This window comes from Manacus candei, unplaced genomic scaffold, assembly GCF_025592945.1.
Source record: "Manacus candei isolate 608988 ecotype Guabito, Panama unplaced genomic scaffold, ASM2559294v1 h1tg000021l, whole genome shotgun sequence".
Classification (NCBI taxonomy): Eukaryota; Metazoa; Chordata; class Aves; order Passeriformes; family Pipridae; genus Manacus; species Manacus candei.
In genome coordinates this window covers 5,438,057-5,457,416 of record NW_026138069.1, presented here as the reverse complement: position 1 = coordinate 5,457,416, position 19,360 = coordinate 5,438,057, and the positions used below count along the sequence as shown (strand labels likewise).

The 19,360-nt window shown below is 35.2% G+C and overlaps 1 protein-coding gene across 5 annotated transcripts in view; it reads left to right on the top strand.

Moving 5' to 3' along the window:
- The window catches only part of PHF14 (PHD finger protein 14), a 362,909-nt gene that overhangs the window by 84,150 nt on the left and 259,399 nt on the right, over nt 1–19,360 (top strand). Inside the window, exon 17 of one of the 5 annotated variants that reach the window (XM_051786019.1) lies at nt 11,920–13,216. The exons of the other annotated variants lie outside the window; for them this stretch is intronic. Within the exon in view, the coding sequence (XP_051641979.1) occupies nt 11,920–11,932 (13 nt within the window). The 3' untranslated portion in view covers nt 11,933–13,216. Of the gene's footprint in view, nt 1–11,919; nt 13,217–19,360 lie in introns of those variants that run through there. 5 annotated transcript variants of the gene reach the window in all.

Genomic DNA, 19,360 nt, shown 5'->3' with positions numbered 1-19,360 from the left:
TATTGGAGAACTATCAGTGCTAATGCTTCCAGTTTTCCACTGAAAGTTGTATCTCTTAGGGGAAGGCTCCACTGTGTAAATTCAGATAAGACATCCACAGTTCCAATCCCTGCCTCTGTTCTCTTTGAAAAGTGCCTTTTTCAAATGAATTTCTTAATTCGTTGCACTAGATTATCACCCCAGCCTTATCATTCAGGGGTCACCTATTGAATTGCATTAAAAGAGCTGTATCATCTAACCTAGCAGCACACTGAGACACACAAAAACTCCTGAACCTCAACCTCTAAAGGGCTCTTTGCCAATTCCTGACAACCCCAGAAAATAACAAATAACATCAAAGCTAAAACTCCACACTTTTTCTTAGCTACAAAGAAGGAGTTAGGAGTTGAAAGTGCTAGGAGAGAAGGCCAACTGTTGTTGCACTAGAGGGATGAGGTCGCTCCTGAGGGATGGAGAACATAAGGGCAGGAGGATTGTCAGTCTGTAAGTTATCCTTTTCATTCCTTCTGGTGGATGGTGGGATACCTCACAGAGTGGGGTAGTGAGTGCAGTTTTTACAGATGCTGAGAGTTAAGGTGCCCACCATCTTCATTTCAAGCAAAAGTGGGAACACATAAGCTGGCTTTCTGTGGAGTGATGAAAGAGTACTAAGAGTAAGGTTTTTTCTTCTTCAGATCCTAGTACCTTAAAGATCTGATGTGAACAGTTTGTGCAAGTTAGCCATTAATTTCTAAGCTATACCAAAACTATTGTGACCTCTTTTTCACTCTGTAGGTAGTAGCTTCTATCTCTTTATAGGCTGTTGATAAGTATATCTGTGTGTGCACACGTGTTTTTATTTGGAGTGGTCAGTGTAAGTGGTAGTGAACAGTATTAGGCATGTTCCTGTCTACTGTCATTTCATAGGATGATAAAACATCCTGAGTTGGAAGGAACACACAAAGATCATCAAAGTCCACCTCCTGGTCCTGCACAGGATAGCCCCAAGAGTCACACCACGTGCCTGAGAATATCATCCAAAAGCTTCCCTCAGGTCCTTTCACTGGCACCAGAGAGAAGAGATCAGTGTCTGCCCCTCCTCTTCCCCTCACGAGGAAGTTGCAGACTGCAAAGAGGTCTCCCCTCAGTCTCATCTTCTCCAGAAGAGAAGAAATTGAAGAGACCAAGTGACCTCAGCCATTTTACGTATGGCTTTCCCTCTAGACCCTTCTCCATCTTCATTGCCCTTTGGATACTCTCTAATAGCTTAATGATTTTCTTATGTTGTGGTTCTTCTCTGAAAAAATCAAACAAACCCAAACACATTAGTTTGTGCTGGTCCATGTGATTGCTGAGTATCTGTAACAGTGTACGTTCTGCTTCTTATGCAAAAGAAAAACATGGATTAAGTTTACAGTATATGATACTTGGTACTTAAGCTGTTGGTCCTGCTTACCAGGAGCATTTTCATGTGGAAGTTTGGTTCTTCTTTTGGAATGTTAGCTTCAATTCATTAATTTCAAATTCATACTATGATTTTTGTTTCTGAATTAGTGAAATCTGAAAACTCCATTTCGTCAAGAATCATGAATGATGCGTATTCTGTACAATGATTGTATTAGGAAATGCTGAGTTACAGGCAATGAAAGGAGAAATGATGAAATCATAAAACACTATGTCCATGACTGAAACTTCATTAAAACAAATATTGCCCTCTGGAGTTTTTACCTGGCACTGACAGAGATCAAAGTTTGTTATGCTGGGCAGTGGTAATAGTTGCGGTATCAGACCCCATTTTCTGTTTTTTATTACTTGTAAAACTTGAATCACTTGGATGCAAAATTCTCCATGTCTCTTGTGTATCTTTTAGGCTGGATGTTTTCAGGTAAAATTTTTAAACTGAGATTTGGGCAAATGTATTGTCTTGCCCAGGTGTCCCCCACCACATACCCTTAAGACAAAAAGTAAATTGAAGTCTTTGATCAGTAAATTGAATTTTGGCAAACACCTCCCTTTCTTTCCCAAGGACAGAGAAGAAATATATCGATGTCAATTTGATGAAATCTGGAAAATTGGAAACCTTGAAGGTTACTGTGAAAGGAATAGTTTCCTCATAACTACCAGAGTGATGGTACAACAGTTTTTAGATCTTCTGTTGTTGTGCTTTGAGTGTGCTGTGGGCCATCTGAGTATGCTTATCCCTGCAGTTGGAGTTGCTACAGGACTTGCAAGGAAAAGAAATTTGGATTGAGAAGAAAGATCTCAAGGGTGGTATCTCAGTTGTCTATGTTCATATGCATCACTTCATGATACTAAAATATCTGAGACAAGTATTCCAAATAGAACAAGACTGATTCTGCTGATTTTTTTTTTAATGATTAATCAAAACAGTTGTAAGTCTCCTAACTGAACAAAAAAGTATTTATTTTAAAAAAGAGAAGTATGAATGGCAAGCATTAATGAAAAAGCAATGCTAGAGCATTTTTAGCATTACTTAGATAGTTATAGTTCCAACGTATTTATTTTGCCTTCTTAGAAACTATTCTAAATGCAGAAAAATGTTGGGTGTATGACTTAACTACTCAAATATACATTGAGTAATAACTCTCTATAAACAAGAGATTTTTGGCTGAAATTCCATGTTTTAAGTTTTTATATATTTTCTTTGATGCTACATGCTGTCTTTTATCTATCTTGACCTGTTAATTTAAAAATAGATAAAATAGTCAAAGCCTTATTTGGAATATTTTCATTTTCCTCCATTCACCAAAAATAAGTAGGAAAGGAGAGATCTTAGAAATCAGTCACGGATTCAAGCACTTCGCAATTTTCTAAAATCAAGTTCTTCAACTTCTTTGTATCCATCATTTTTACGTTTTGTCTCCCTGTCATTCCAATAGATTCGTGTTCTGTGCTCTTTTCTTCTAGAGAAGAAAAAATAGTGAAAAGGAGTATGGGGGAACACAGGCATTTCAGAATGACTATGACCATTAATAAGGCAAAAGGGTAAATCTACTCTGGAGTTCCAAAGTCATGCAGAATGACATAGAATGGTCTTTTATTTCATTTTTTTCTCACAAATTCCAGTTCTGAAGACGGAAATTTATATAAATGCATTGTTTGAAATGCACTTATGTCTGCTTTTAATTGATTATTAAAAGTTTTTTCATTTCTTCCTGTACTGTACTGTGGAACATAAGTGCCCAGCAACAGCAGTAACAAAAGTTTAGGAAACAGGTAAAATTGAATATTGAATATCAAATTGAATAATTTGATTCACCTTACATGTAGCATGGTACAGGGTGAGGCATCAGTTCTCCCTACTGATTTGTTTTGTTTTAGGTTTGTTTCATGTAGATTTTACTGCCAAGATGTAATATTATAAGAATATGTATTACAAACAAATTATTATTTTCCTATCCAGAAAAGTTGCTTCATCTTTTGATTCATTTGAAAGAAACCACACTTCATGCTCCATCCTCATTAGGTTGTTGATGTACCTGTCGAAAGTAGCATTCAAGAATACAGCTGCATGGTATAATGACATTGCAAAAAATCTGGAAAATCTTTCACTTGACTTCTACTTTTGTCATGATGAAATAATTTTCTTGAGGGTCTTTTTTTATATTATTTGAGAAAAATCTTAAGCGTGTTACAAGGCACATCATGGTATTATTTCACTTACCTTGTTCTTTTGGAAGTGATTTATTTAATACTTAGTAGGAAGTTTCACAAATAGAGCATCTTCTTAGTACGCTGTCATAAAACTTTTGGCATTGTCCTAAATATAATTAATTAGCAGATTTTTGTATGTAATACAGCTTATCTTTGTCATTGCTTTTAAGATTTATTTATGATGTCTGAATTCTATTTGCATGCTTACATTCAACTGTGGCATAGAACAACCATGTTATAACAACTGTTGTTCTAAGTACATTGTCTAAATAGTCCTTTTTAGAAGTGCTGCACAATGCTTTTTGTATATAGCTTGATTATAATGTAATGTAGATGTATCCATTGTTTATGCATATTGGTTAACTTCTGGCTTCTTTTGAAAAAACTATTACTAAATATTGCATGCTTCAGAACTTTGTTTCAGAAAGAAAATCATAATTCTTTTTTTTGTTTACTTCAGATTTATTCTGTTCTTATTCCATTTCCACTTAGGGATATGTTGGTTTTTTTAGAAAGTTTAAAAATGGAGAGTGAAAATGAATTATGAAATTATAGTGGAATATATGAAATGTTTGCCTTATAAATTAAGCAAATATATTTTGAAACGCATCTTTCCAACTTTTCTACATCTGTCAATCAATTTGAAAAACTTTATGACCCTTAAAAAAAAACAAACCAGTGTTAAGATACTTATTTGAAAATACAGGGATGTGTATGAACTGTGCAAGTAAATGCACTGCATTTTCCATACTTTTTGTTTTCTGACTTAATATTTTGTTTGTAAGCACATCTGGGAACTTTTTACTTAGGCCGTTTTGTGTATAAAGTTGTTTATTTTGGAGTTGTAAATATAAATGAATAATACTGGTTTTTGAGGGGGGTGTTGATGGCTACAAATATACTTAAATATGCTCACAGTTATAAAACCTATAACATTTTCTGGTTTCTTGGTGAAATGTTTATAATATCTGGGTTTCAGTAGAATATGAAATCACCTTTTAATCAAATAAATAGGCCTTTATTGTGACTAGTACCATTGAACTTTAAGGTGGCATTAGGGGCACAATATTTTACTATTTGTGCACAATGAGAATATTTATAAATCAGTCTTGGACACCTCTTAGAAATACACTACTGGCTTTTATGTACAACAGATACTGTCTATAAAGAGGGCTGGGAAGCAAATTTCTTATTCCTTGTAACTGACAGAAATCCACTACTGACCCAGGCATTGGGCATCGCAGGGTTTCATTCAGCATTGTGGCTTCCCATCCTGACCACAGGAATCAGTCTTACTTTCTGATACCTGAAATGAAAGCTTTTGAATATCAAGAACATATTATCGTGACTTCTTACCTGGTTGTTCCCATACAGCTGAGTCCTGAGTACCCCTGACCTCAGTGCACAATGCCTTGTATTATAAAGGCATCTGCTAACATTCCTTCTGAACCTGCTAAGCTGCAGGTTGTGGCTGTGAGCCCATGGGGTTGGTCATCATGAATAAGGAGAGTTTGACAGTGCTGTCTTGTGTAACTGCCCTTTTGGATGCCTGTGGGTTGCATCTCAATCCCCCTGGCATCCTCTTTCCCAGACTAAACAAGGCCAGCTCCCTCAGCCTCTCCTTGTAGGTTACATGGTGCAAACCCCTGCCACCTTGGTAGCCAATTAGGTGGACTCTTGTTTTCTCATATCTCTTGAATTGGATGGCCTGAAATGGATTATGGCATTTTAAGCACAGTGTTATTAGCACTGAGTTGAGAGGAAGAATAACCTCTCTTGATTTGCTCGTCCTGCTTTCATTCAATTATACGTAGTTTGACATTCATTTTAACCCCCAGGTCCTTTTAGCAGGTCTGAAAGCAACTCATCCAGTTGCTTCTCAGTCTGCACTGGTGCATGGAGTTATTCCCCCTCCATGCAAAATTCCATTCTGCTTTTTGGTGAATTTCATGAATTTTGACTCATTATGACAATTTTTTTATGAACTCTGTCAACCTCAAAATCCCTCCTGTGGTACTTTGTTCCTGGACACCATATAGATCCCAAACTGTTGCCTGGGAATCTTTGAATCCAGCTGGCTTTCAGTCCATTCATCCAGCCTTGTTTTTAACTTGATAGGGAAAATGCTGTACCAGACTGTTTGAAAAGCCTTATGCTGAACACATTTTGAAATGTTACCACCATTGCTCTTCCCTGTTTCACAGAGCAAATCGTTTGTTATGGTAATTTCAAACATGACCAACTCATGTACCCTTATTAAATCTTTGCTGAGTGCTCTGGGTTACTTTCTTGTCCTTCACGTGTTGAAACTTAGACAGTGGAGTGAAATTTAGATTTTCCTCTCAGAAGTCATCAATCCCCACTGATAAAGAGCCAGCCCACAAAAATCGCTTCATCTAGTTTTCTGTAAAAAATAAACAAATTTATTATAATAGTATTATATAACAAACAACTTTAGGCTTTATTTTACATACTGAAATGGAAAAAAACATACTTCCCACCTTTTTTTTTTTGTCTTAAAAGACTCCTCTATTCAGGCTCTTTATTTCAAGTCAATCTTATAATGTAATTTATTGTATTATACGACTGCTAATTATAATATTTCTTACAGTGTAGCCTGTAAACAGTATATCCTATAAATAGTAGCAATAATAATAATATTTTTTTTGTATTTGAAGAAAGTTTAGATTTTTTTTCCAATAAAGTGTTTGATCTGAAAGATTATCGGTATGTTAGTATATTTATATAGTACTTCTGAAGGAATACACAGTTCTCACAATAACAGAAACAGTTACAGTGAATGACAGTAGTCATAATAAAAAGTGGTGTAATATAAAAATTGTAAATATTTTTATTGAGTTTATACTTTTGACTTTACTGGTATATTATGTCTTAATTACACACTGTTTATGCAAGAGGTAATTTTACTGCAAATATATTCTGTAACAGTTATTGTCAACAGAGTCCAAAGCCCTTTTAGCCTGCTTTGGCATCAGGCCGACAACTAGTGGTTGATACTGGGGGTCAGTTGTGGTTTCTCTGGAAGTGGTTTCTACAGGCATGTTGGGGGTGCACACTGCTTCAGAGCAGCCTGAATGATCCTGCTGCTATAGATACCTCAAAACTCCTAAAACTTCGAAGTATATAGATTAGGCATAAAAAGTGAAATACCAGCAGAACTTGTATCATCTCCTGTGATACAAAAAGTTCAGAAGGTAGTGAAGGACTTTTTAGCTCCATTTTCTTTGCTGATTAGGTTATCATAGGAAAGCTCACAGTTATGTCTAACCCAGCAAGGCATGTTTTGTTGGTCAGACATGTTTTGTGTGTGCAGGCAGCCTGAGACTAAAGCTGGGTGAGTAAAGGCCAACTTAGTTGACCTGCCAGCTACATATTCCTGGCAACATCTATTGCCACATCCTGATTTAGCTATTGTTTCATTACCTTATAATGATGATTACATTATTCATCAATACTCCTCTCAAGGCTTTGTAACTCCCTCTTTATATCACTTCCCTGCCACCCCCTGCCACCATGTATTATGCTGTTTAAAATTAACTTTAATTGTGAAGTTCCTATTTGCTGCTGAAACTGTGGTTACCAAATTTGTGGGGGAAGATATGATTTCATATATACCACATCCATGTTTATAAATTATTATACTAATTTTGTACCAAGCAGGTTTTTTCTCTTTTGGATGTAAATACTCAAGTGAAAATAAGTGCAGTCTGTTACAGTGTAGATTACATGATATTATGCCGTTGGGATTGAGAATTAGTTTTATACTACCATATAATCTTGTGTTATACAAACTCTTAACTCATTATTTTCAGTTAATAATAACAAAGATAAAAATGTTCTGTGACCTGTTTTCCTAACTACAAAATAAATATTCTAGCAGATAAAAGATTCATTTGAATTCATGGGTTGGCATTCAGTCAAGTAGTGAGTACAGAGATTAAAACTGAAAATGTGCTCCTCCTGCTCATTCAGAATAATAGCAGGAGGAAGGAAGAGTTTTGCTTTAAGTGGAAAAGGATAGTCACTCCTTGCACTTACTGAATCAGATAGAGACAGCTGCAGAGGGCAGATACGCATTGCAAAAAACAGATCAATTGGAACCAGTCCCATCCAAATGAAATTACATCACTCAATAACCCTCCTTTCAAGTCATTGAAATCTTCTGGCCCAAATTTCTCTTGTCAAGTTACTGAGTTTTGCCAATGACTAAAGTATCTTTAAATTGCTTCAATAGCATCAGGGACCTTGTTGTGGCAAGGTCTGTAAATGCAGTCTTTTAAAAGAGAAAGCTGGGTTTCACGTAGAGAATTGAGCGTATTGACTAAATATTTTTCATGGGTTCTCAGAAGCTTGTATTCACAAAGACAATGCAGAATGAAGGAAAATGACATATCCTATACAAAAGATTAAATAAAATATTGATAGCACACATGTGAAGTGGTTTCATTTGGTAATAAAAGCATAATTTTCCTTTGAAGTAGTTTGAAAATGTGTACTTGTTTTGAAGTGGGCATAGAAGTACTTGGAGAACAGAATTCTGTAAATCAAGACAGTCAACATGTTTGTGCACTGACCAGCTCTAAATGTCACTATTTATGCTCCAGTGTGCCAGTTATTAAAATGAAGCAGAGCTTTTCTATTCTCGTGATGCCTCAGAGGCTGTGATGTTTTGTCCTGCAGATAACTTTTTTACAGGCTAATCTGTATGTATATTAGCAGATATAAATCTGTAACAATTCAGGAAGCATTTTTTAATATTTATAACTTGATCAATACTGAGAAGAATTGAAGTAATTAACAATGGCTAGAAGACACATTGCTCACCACTGTTTTGGAGGTTTAGTTTGGGGTTTTTTTTCCCTCCAAAGAGTGCTGTAACTTGCATCCACTTAATAGAGCTATTGGGTACAGATTAATTTCTGAGATCAAGAGGTGTACCATGAGCAGCCTGAATTTTAAAAATGCATATTGCTTGTATCACCTTATATCATATTATACTACTTATCTCACAGATGGTTTGGTGTTTACTGCAGATACGGTTCCTTGCCCTCTAAAATTGGTCTTTGTCAGCACTTCTCTAATTAAATAGCTCAGTTTTCCCCCTCCTTCATTATCATCTTACCTCATTAAAGATTTTCACAAATACATTTTTAGGCTTAACAGACTTTACCTGGTGGGAGAATCCTAATGTTTCAGAATTGGTAAGATATGCTGAAGCAGCTTCCTGCCTTCAGATCTTTGAAGTTAAACTCATTTTACTTTATGGTTGCAAATGTATTTTAATTATGCCCAGTTAGCAGCCAGAAATATTGTTCTCACAATAGGTATTTAACCTAATGAAGGCAAGTATTTAAACTGCTAAAAAAGAGCAAGGATCAAAACTACTGACATAGGCACTATGATTGGCTACAATTTGCACTTTTCAGTACCTGTTACGCAAATGAAGAGGGTCTTCGGCAATTCCAGTAGAAAGTATTCAAATAATTTGTGGGGTTTCTTGTCCTGTAAAGATTTCCTTTGAAAAGGAAATCTGCATATATTCTTAGACACCCGCCCTTTATGTAATATTTAGTAAACTGTGGAAGTGGACAGCCATGTGTGATTGGGGAGGAAAGTGAGAGAGATTGCTGTGTTTCTCTCTCTTTGTACCGAAACTTGAAGGAAAGTACTTTCATAATTATTTTTGTCCTGAACTGAAGGAGAACTGGGAGAAAACAACTCTTCTAAAGGACCAAATATGCAACTGAAAGCATCATTATCTGTGATACTTTTTTCTATCTAATATTCGTTGCACCTACTGAAGAGAGAGGAAAACTATTCAGTTTTACCCATTGTCCTTATTTCAAATTTTTGTGTTCATTAAATCCTTTTCTTAAGCGAGGCTGAAAATACAGTTCAGGTGTTGCAACTCTGGGTAATTCAGTCAGTAGAAATTTGAATGGATATTCAGAAATGGGAACAGTTCTTTGGACGAAGAAAGGTTTGCAAATGGTATGTAGGGATGGGAGAAGAGCAGAAGCAGAGACTAGAACAGGAGAAATGTCATCAATGTGGGAGGTCTGAGGACAGTAGTCAGTTATCAGATGAGTGTGCAGATTACAAACTTAAAAAAAGCTATTTATCTATTCATATTCCTTTGTCCTTTACCAATTTTCTACTTGTTAAAACTGTGTTTAAACAAAGTCAGTGGTGATTCCTTAATAATACTTCAAACATGAGAGGGGCAAAGATAACCCTAGATTGAGTAAAATAAATAATGTCAAGCTAAATTTTAAAAAGAGTAGGAATGGAAAAATTGCCCAACCACTTACAAAATAATTTATCTTTAATATATAAGTAAATATTATAATAGCCTTTAAAATTTCTTTATATGTTGTTACCAATAAAAATGCAATACAAAGAAATATTCTTGGAATAAATAGTGCAGGTGTAGGTTACTTACACTTTCTGCTTGATGCCTGTGTTCTTACAGCCTTACCTAAAGCACTGCAAAGTATTAGGATCTTTGCTTTGCTCGGTAGTTACAAGTTTTCTCTGAGAATCTTGTTTGTACTTTATTACTTTAATTTGTGAGGTTATTGTTAAAATTTAAATTATTATTTTTTTAGTTCAGCTGTGAAGTTGGTTTCCTATATAAAAACATGTTTATATAAATAATTTTTTATTAAAAATTATGTAGATTTATGTGTGTGATAATAAGTACATGTACATATACCTACATGTATATGTGTGTGTGCACATATATGCACATATTCATTTTGAGAAACAGAAATAAAAACTTATATTTAAAGTATAAGTCACTGTATTCTTGTCCAAACCTTGGTAGCCCAGATGTGACAGCTTGTTGCATTCTGATGACCTGACTCAAATGGTACAGTTGCAGCTACTCACACTGCTACTGAGAGGGTAGAGGTGGCTCAGAGACCTTGAGCTTATCTTGAATTGTTTCCAATGCTACCCTTCAGGATTCTGCACTTGAGTGTGCACCCATGTCAACCTCACCAGCTCAGAGGTGATCAGAACAAAACTAGTTGTACTCACTAAGGGAATGGGATTATAATAAAATTACTATAAAAGTATTTGTTTTACAACTCAGCTTCAGTTTTCTTTAAAAGTTCAAAATTGGACTGCAGTATAACAGTTCAGGACACCCAATTTAAAATTTTAATCATGTCCCAAGTAAGAGATGAAGTGAGAATTGGGAGTGGATTTACATATAATACTTACTTGCCATCCCTCTAATTCTTAGACTCACAATCCTTACACTCAAATTTAGGTTGCAAAAACTATTGATGGATGTGGCATCACTATGGCTCTTTTTCATTAGACTGTTATATTTTATGAAAGTATGGCAGCAGTTTAGAATTCCTTTTTATTTACGATTCTATTTAAATATATTTTAAAGTAGAAAAATACCTCACCAAATGTGGTGGTAGAGAGTTTATATAGGTCTTTCTTTGAAAATGTGTGTGCACAGCTTAAAGACAACACGGATTTTTTTTTTCACAGTGCTGTAAGTTCCATAAATTTGCTGTATGGCAAGTGGTTTTAAGGAGTTTAAATGTAGAGAAACATCACTTTAAAATTGTATTGATTTAAAAAAAAACATTCTTGAAAAGAATATCTACTGCGAGTGTCACAAGACAGAAAATATGAGTAGGGGAAAAAAACAACTGGACAGATTTTGGAATTGTTGGCTCAAAGACATTTTTTCAGAAGTGACTGGAGCTTTCTATGTACTGAATTATTACAATGCATTATGAAAGAAACCCTCCTTTACTTAATGCTTCCTAAATCCTAAGACTTTTTTCTTTCAAATGCTATTCTATAAAACAAGCATTTTTAAAGGTTATAACACAGTATCCATGTTGTTTGTGCTTGTAGTCAATCCCATAGCTGCATTTCTGTGGGTTTCAAATGTAAGGAAAATGCTAGCTTCACAATCAAACCTACTTGTATTAAGTTGTTGCTTTTATGATTTAAAAAAAAAGAAAATTATCTTCTCTTTCTTATGGTGGACTTTGAGCTGTATTGAGAAAAAATTAAAGGGATGCTATACTTAACTCAGTTTAATGTTTTGACACTTAGAGACTCTTGAAAAGTTTGGTATGGCTGTCTAACTATTTGGATCTGAGCATACACATTGCTTAAATTTAGTGTAATGTTAAAATGTTTCATAAGACAGAGCAGAGCTGCTATGATCTTTCAATGTTAATATTTTTTTCTTATCACTTTACTGTGTAGATACCCTTCATGAGACACAACTCTGCCACAACTCATCCTCGGAGGCAATCGTGGAAACCTTTTATAATATGATTTTTAGATGTGGATAAAGCTCTCAATAGAGTACCTAAACTAAAGGAGAACAGCTACCTTGTCTCAACTATAACCTTATTATGACAAAACGTTCAGTTTGCTTGTCAGGCTCGGATAGAATGTAACTGATTGGTTTGTTATTTGGACTGACAAGGTAGTTAATTTGCCTGCGTGTTTTTGCACTAATCAGGAACATTTTGTATGTGCATCGTTGAAAAATCACGGATAAATGTCTTGTCAGGATTGTCCTATTAAGTAATGTCTTTTTCCCCTGTGCTTCGTTGGCAAATGATGTTATACAATGCTTGGATTCACTGAAGAGTGGCAGAAGCCTGTGGGACTTAAATATTGTGCGTTCCTCTATGGTGATACTGAAATAAGCAACGGTTTGCCATTCGCCTGCCGCTCTACTTATATACAGTTTAATAAGAACATTTCTATATAGAACACCGTGTTGTACATAGACATTACTGTAAAAAAGATTGTTTCCTAAAAAAAAAATAAATGTTCAGTGATAATGAGACCTGTAAAACACTTGAGACCTCCTATTCTGAAGGAATAGATTTGCCATGGAAAAATTGATTTTATGCTTATTAGAATGAACTAATTGTTTCTGACTCCAGACACTCAAGTGAATAGAGCTATACCTATATTGCTGTCTAAAAAATTTTTGAGAAAAAGAAAAAATTGAGTATATAGAGACATTTGTTTTATTTGGCTTACTTCTCTGGCAGTGTTCAGGGCAAGCTTATGTCCTCCCAATACAAATACAAAATTGTTTCGTAAGCTGGGGAAGGAATGAAGAACTGATCACACAGCATGACAGCTGAGATCTTCGTCTCCGTCCGTATATATCCTGGTAGATGCACACATAGCATTTTGATCTACAAATGGTACAGATCCAGTTCTTAAATCTACAATATCAGTGTGTTGATATCTTCATTGTTTTCATCTTGAACTTGCTCAGAAAAATTCTGCTCAAATGCAATCACACTTGTAACTTTATGATCTATAATCTTTGAATTTCTTGAGATATGGTGGTTTTTGTCATCAATGAAGGCACGTTTTCATTTGAGAATATTTTTTAAACTTAAAAAAGAAATTAAATGCTGTAATAAGTATTAGGAGAAATATACAAATTTATGTATACTTATCTACGAGTCATATCTTACCAGGGCATTTCATGTTTGAATATTATATTAAATAAAATTAACCTGATGTCTAACACGTCGTTTTATTTTAAAAAGGGGGTGGGAGAATCTCAGAGTAAGATTTTTGAACTGTCAGAAATGCTTACAATCTAGATTGGCAAGGCATACAAAGACACTTTAGAAATAAAGAAATTTACAGTAGGAAACAGACATTAATGCAGGAATTTGATCTTTAAGGATTTATGAATCCTTTTTTAGGAAGAAAAACCTGAAGTTTATTGACCACTTGTGCAGGATTCTGAAAGTAAAAAGTTATGTCCAAATGCTATGTAAGCAAGGGAGAAAAAAAAGAGTGTTTGACCATACATCATGCTGAGTTCAGGAAAAAAAAGAAAAAGAGTAACGTTTACTGTGATTTGTGATTGTTTATTAAACTAACACAACCTAGGTATTATGAGTAGGAAAGAATGATATATGTAGCATATCTTGGCTTTAGTAAGACTTTTAAAATACTTTTGTGTGTGACATTCTATTAAATAAGTTAGTGAGACATTCTGTTAATTAATTTGCGACAAAATATGTAATTGATTAGGAAAGTAAACTAGCTACCATGGACTCACTGTCAAATGATATTTAATTCACTGAGTTCCATTCAAGCTCTCCTAGATTTAGTATTATTATATTTTTGTTAATTTTTGCTTTAGTGTATTAGGTACTGGAATAAAGTGTTGGGTTACATTTGCAGGTGATGACTGTGATGTGACGAGCTCCAGTGTGAGAATTAAAAAGGAAATTTTAAGAAAGCGTTCAGAAAAAGCATGCAGTACACTAAAGAAAAGGGCTGTTGAGTGCATGATTATTATAAAACGAGTAACTAGTTAGAAGATATGTCTTCAAAAAAAGGAAAGCATGGGGGACTCTTGATCACTAACAGCATGGATCAAACTGATCATACCTGAGATGTACAAAGAAAAGCACTATATTTAACTCATTAAAGTATTTCTCCTGAATATTCAGAAGACCAGTATCTCACCCTTGGAAGAACCTCAGACAGCATATTCTGTCCACTTTGGCAAATAGAGAAGATCCAAAGCATACTGAATTGGATGATAAGAAGACCAGAGGAGACATAAATGAATAAAAAAACTTAATCAGTTTAATTTAGAGAAGGCTGGGGAATCTGTCTTCAAAAAGCCTAAATTAATACAAAGATGAAGAAGACAGAAGTTGTTGCAAGGGAAAAAAGAAGTTCTTCAAATATGGTCAGTCCATAAATAAGTTAAATTGTAGCAAGATGATTTAGACAATAGAAAGTTCTTTTCTAACAATAATTGCCCTAGACATGTTTGTTAGGGAAGTTGAGTAATCTCTGCTATTGGAAGATTTTAAGGACAGACTAATGTGTGTCAAATACTTTTTTGAGTATTGTTGATACTGTCCTGGGCTTGCTTCATATCCTAAGGTGAATTCCTGCTGTAGTTTTTATGTTTGTTCCCCAGCACAGCTTCTGTTCAGGATTTTGTTCCTTTCTTGGTGTTTTCTTTTGACATTAGTTTAGTTCCCCCTGCCCCTGCCCCACCTCCCTCCTCTCTCTCTCATATGAATCATTATGTTCCTCATATCCGTCTCTCTTTTTCTAGAAAGCCAGATGTTAACACTTGATGTTTCACTCTTTGAAAGACGTTTGATGGCAGTATTCAAACTATAATGGACTTCTCTAGTAGTTCACAAACAATACACCATTCAATAGAGTTAATAGCTTGAACACCTGAGAGTGGCACTATAGATGCAATCATGTATTATGACTAGAATGTACTTCAGAAAAATGAATGCAGCATTTCCTAATAACTTTCTTAAATTTTACACTCTTCTATTTGTCAAGGGACCTTTTTGGTGTCTATAACTGATGTAGCATTATCTTAAAGTGTGTCTTGGATACATTGTCTTCACAGAAATGCTTAGTTTAAACACTAAAATACTGTAAATTAAAGTTCTGTACAGTAGCTGTATATGAACAAAAACAAACACATCTGCAATAGTATTTATATAATTACATTCCCCTTGTATATGTGGGCCATTAATGAATTTTGCAAAATAATTTATTAAAGCCATGTGCTGTACAGTTTCAAAGTAGTATGAGAGATAAAAGTGAACACTCCTTGCTGAAAGGAAGCTGTTCACGTACAGGTATAGTAAATAAAGTTTCTTTGTAGTGTTCTTAGAATTTCTGTGTACATGTAAATTGAAGTTTCACAAAGCAAATTATTTGTGGACCATTCAGAAAAAAAACATTACATAGAAATGCCACATAATGATAGCCCTTTCAGATTCTTCCTTACTCATAACTAATCAGTGTTAAGGTTTTGGATATGAGGGGTATTTGTTTGTTTTAGTGTTAAAATAATGAGATAAATCAGTTAGAAGAGGTGGCAGTTTTGAGTTTAGCATGATAAATTTAGCTACACAAATGTTTGCCAGATTAATGATTATTTTCTTTTACTAGTTTGTGGTATAATTGATTGACACTCTTTTTATTAATGCCCTTGAGATTGGATAGAAATTTAAGTAACTTGGAGATAATACAGTTTCCCATATCCAAAACTGTATAAGTACCTTATCATGAAACTATTGTTAGCTGAAGGTCAGTAAGCTCATCGTACTCTGTCATGCTGTGTGTCCATCTTGTGCATACACTCTCTTCATCAGTAATAGGTAGATATAAAACCTAGAAATAATAATCATCCCTCAGGTGGTATATTCTCTCGCCTTTTGGCAGTAGCCATGCCCCTCTCTATTCCAGGTATAACAGAAGGGAATAATAGTCTATTCTCTCCTCTACCATTGTAAACTACAGAAGTCAGAGACTTTGTTTTGTGCTTGCATTGTACCTGGCATGATACAAATTAGAATGTGACTTAATTACTTGATATTATTATTACTATGGTATAATGCTTATACCATAAGCATTATCCTTCCCAGAAAGAGTATTTCATTTACCTAAATCAAAATCATGAAAATATTAGAATCCATAAAGATACAGGTTGGAAGAAGCCTCTGGAGGATATGTTCCAGCCACCCACTCAATGCAGGACTGACTGCAAAGTTAGATCTATCTTTGAAATTAGATGAAGTTCCTTAGAGTTTTATGTTGTTGAATTTTTAACATCTCTGAAGACAGCCTTTTAGGATAACCAGTACTTGTGTATGAAGAGGCTCTAGAGTTGGCTATATCCTGGTTTATAATCAACATTTTGTGCATGTGCAGTCATGTAAGAATTTTAGTGCTGAAATGCGTCGCGCTCCTGGTAATAAAGTCACCTAAAGTTTGTCTGGCTTATGTGAGAAAACTTCTAAATATCCTGGTTTCTTAAAACTGTTCTGTAGAACAGAAACTACAAGATGATGATCCATTTTTAGTTGTTATGTCACTTATAGGCGAGGGAAAAAGTATAGCAATCGGGAAGAGGAAAACCAGCTTTTCCAATTTTAATAGGGTTTTATTATTTTGACAATTTTTTGTCTGAAAACAAGAGTCGATAAGAATCTAGATCTTGTATTTTAGAATCTAAATACATTACTGCATCAGTTCTGGTTTGTGCTTGGCCTGCGACTTACCACAGGAAAATGAAAGCGATTTGTGTTGGAATTCACAGGGCTGAACTGAAGAATTTTGGTGTAGCGTGGTAGGGTAAAATACAAAGTTGTATCTTCACTTATTTTCACTTTGTTTCAAGAGGTGTCAGAAACGAAAGCTAAGAAGAAAGTTATCCACATATTCCATAAGGAAAAACTGCTATAGTTCCAGGCTCCTCCCTCAGTAAGTAGAATAAATGTACTTTTTGGAGAGCACTAAACAATGCACTAAATAGACGATTATACAGTTATTTCACAATTAGATTTTTAATTTCACTGTTTAAATATGGACTCGAGAAAGTGCTTTCTCTGACATGACATGTAAGAGTCATCCTGTCACCCAGAATTGATCACTCCTGTGGTCTGGTTGCAGTTAAGGTATCACAGGAGCACTTCTCACCCACTCCAGGCCAAAGTCAGTCATTTTAGTTCTACAGTTTGGATTCACTTGAGCTACATCCATTTATTCTGGGATTTGGGGAATGCTTACATGCTCATTTCCATTGGATATATGATACAGCCAGTAATAAGAAACGAAGTGGTGACAGTGACTTAAACTGTCATAGCTGGTTTTAAATTGTTAATCTGAACCCAAGAATATGCTGCAATTTAAAATTAACCTGCAAGCACATCTCTGGCTGTTTGCGATTTCAGTGTCCCAGCCCTTGGGCACTGGGGGATTAAAGGGGAGAGAGATCAGTGCCTGAGAACAAATGTCTGTTCTTCAGATGTGTGTTCCTCAGGTTTTAAGAGCCTTTAGTCAGAAATGGGGTCCAAAACAAGCCAACAAGGAAAGATGCTTATCAGTAGTTGAATCTACACAGGTGCTGGAATAGCCACAGTGTTGCAACCCCCCAGCAAATGGGTGAGTGGACACACACCCATCCCACTGCAGTTCCTTTAGAGTTTAAAAATTCTGGATTAGCTTACTTCTAGTTTTGTTCTAATTAAGTCATAGTTTGCCAGAGTAAGTCTTATATGACAAGTTCTCTAAGTTTAATCATGATGTTGGTTTGTCAATATGTATCAAAGTTTTATATCTTCTTTTTATTTCCATTAAAGAAAATCTTTCTAAGCTGTTGTGATGAATAGGGCGTAGTATATATATTTTGCAATTTTCTATTTTGTTCAACATGGTACCTTTTGGCATGACACTGCAGGCGGTGTGCAGTGATGTGTACATAAGTGAGAGATTTTCTGTAGTCTCTGAAGCATATTTGGAAAGTTGTATTTAAAGATTAGCTTATTAATGTTGTGTTTCAGGGGCATGTAGGTAATTACTTTTACAGCTATAGATGGGTGATGCTGTCTCGTGAATGCAAAATAGGTTTCTCACTCTGGCTGAATCAGCTCTTTGTGGTTTTTGATGATATTAACCAGTGGCTTACAAATGTCCCAGTGACAGGCAGGTTTTGCATTCAGGGCTCCTCTGTAAAAGCACAGGTCTTTTTCCCCAGTGCTCACAGGAAGACTTCTGCAGGCCAACTGATAAGACTCCCTCCTGTGCAGGTAGATGCAATGTAATGAAATTGGATGTGTGTGCTGGGTTTTGTAAATAAAATGAGATTGACCCCAGCCATTATCTCATTTATCTCATTTACATTGTAAAATCAGTATCTACACTATTGATTAGAGCATAATTAGTTAATTATGAACAGGAAAATGCAGAGTTATGTAGGGCTTGAGCACAGCCAGCTGTACTGCTAAAAAAACTAATAAAAACAATCCAAGGGCAAGAGCAGATGGAGATCACTTTATTAAACAACAAAGCAGACGTATTTCAGGTATGGAAATGCCTAATCCAGCTTTCTTGCTGTGAATATGTAGCTGACCTGCATTCTAAACTTCTATAAGTGAAAAATATTCTATTATTTTTTAACTTATTAACCTTGCTACTTCAGAATTCACCCATTTTCTTGGTATATAGTGGGCATATATTTATCCTCATTATTTGCTGGAATGAGGAACACAGTGATTTCTAATTTTGATGCATAAAGTAATTTCAGGCTTGTTATAACATTGATAGTAAGCAATTACTTGTCAGAGGTAATTTAGGAGATTAGGTTAGCTTGTCTTTGTGTGGAGCTATGTTTTTATTTGCACAAAGTTTACAGTACAGCAGCTAGCCACGCCACTGAAGATGGCCGTGCACTTAACTGCATTTATAAATCATGGGCTTAACCACAAAGACAATTGCCAACAAACAGTAGCAAGATAAAATATTTCCTAGTTTAAGGACTGTTTTGAAGGTGTGACCTTGAATGCACAAGGGTAAAAATTTCAACAGCCTTTAATATGGAAGAAGTGGCTTCTTTCCCTTTTCCCCTCACACCCAGCCTAACAGTTTTACTTGTCCTATTAAGCCATCTTCAGGATGGATGTGGATGATACTTGTAAATGACAGTGCCGTGTGATTCCTTTGCTTTGTAAATGTCCGGATTGTGATTGATCTGTGAGTGTGTTTTACCGAGAGGCTGTGAGACTGTCAGTGTGACACCTTTTGTGACCCAACATTTCATTCTCTGTAATTAAGTAGAAAGTACACTGTATTTTGTGTTCCTTTCTTATTTTCTGAACCTGACAGT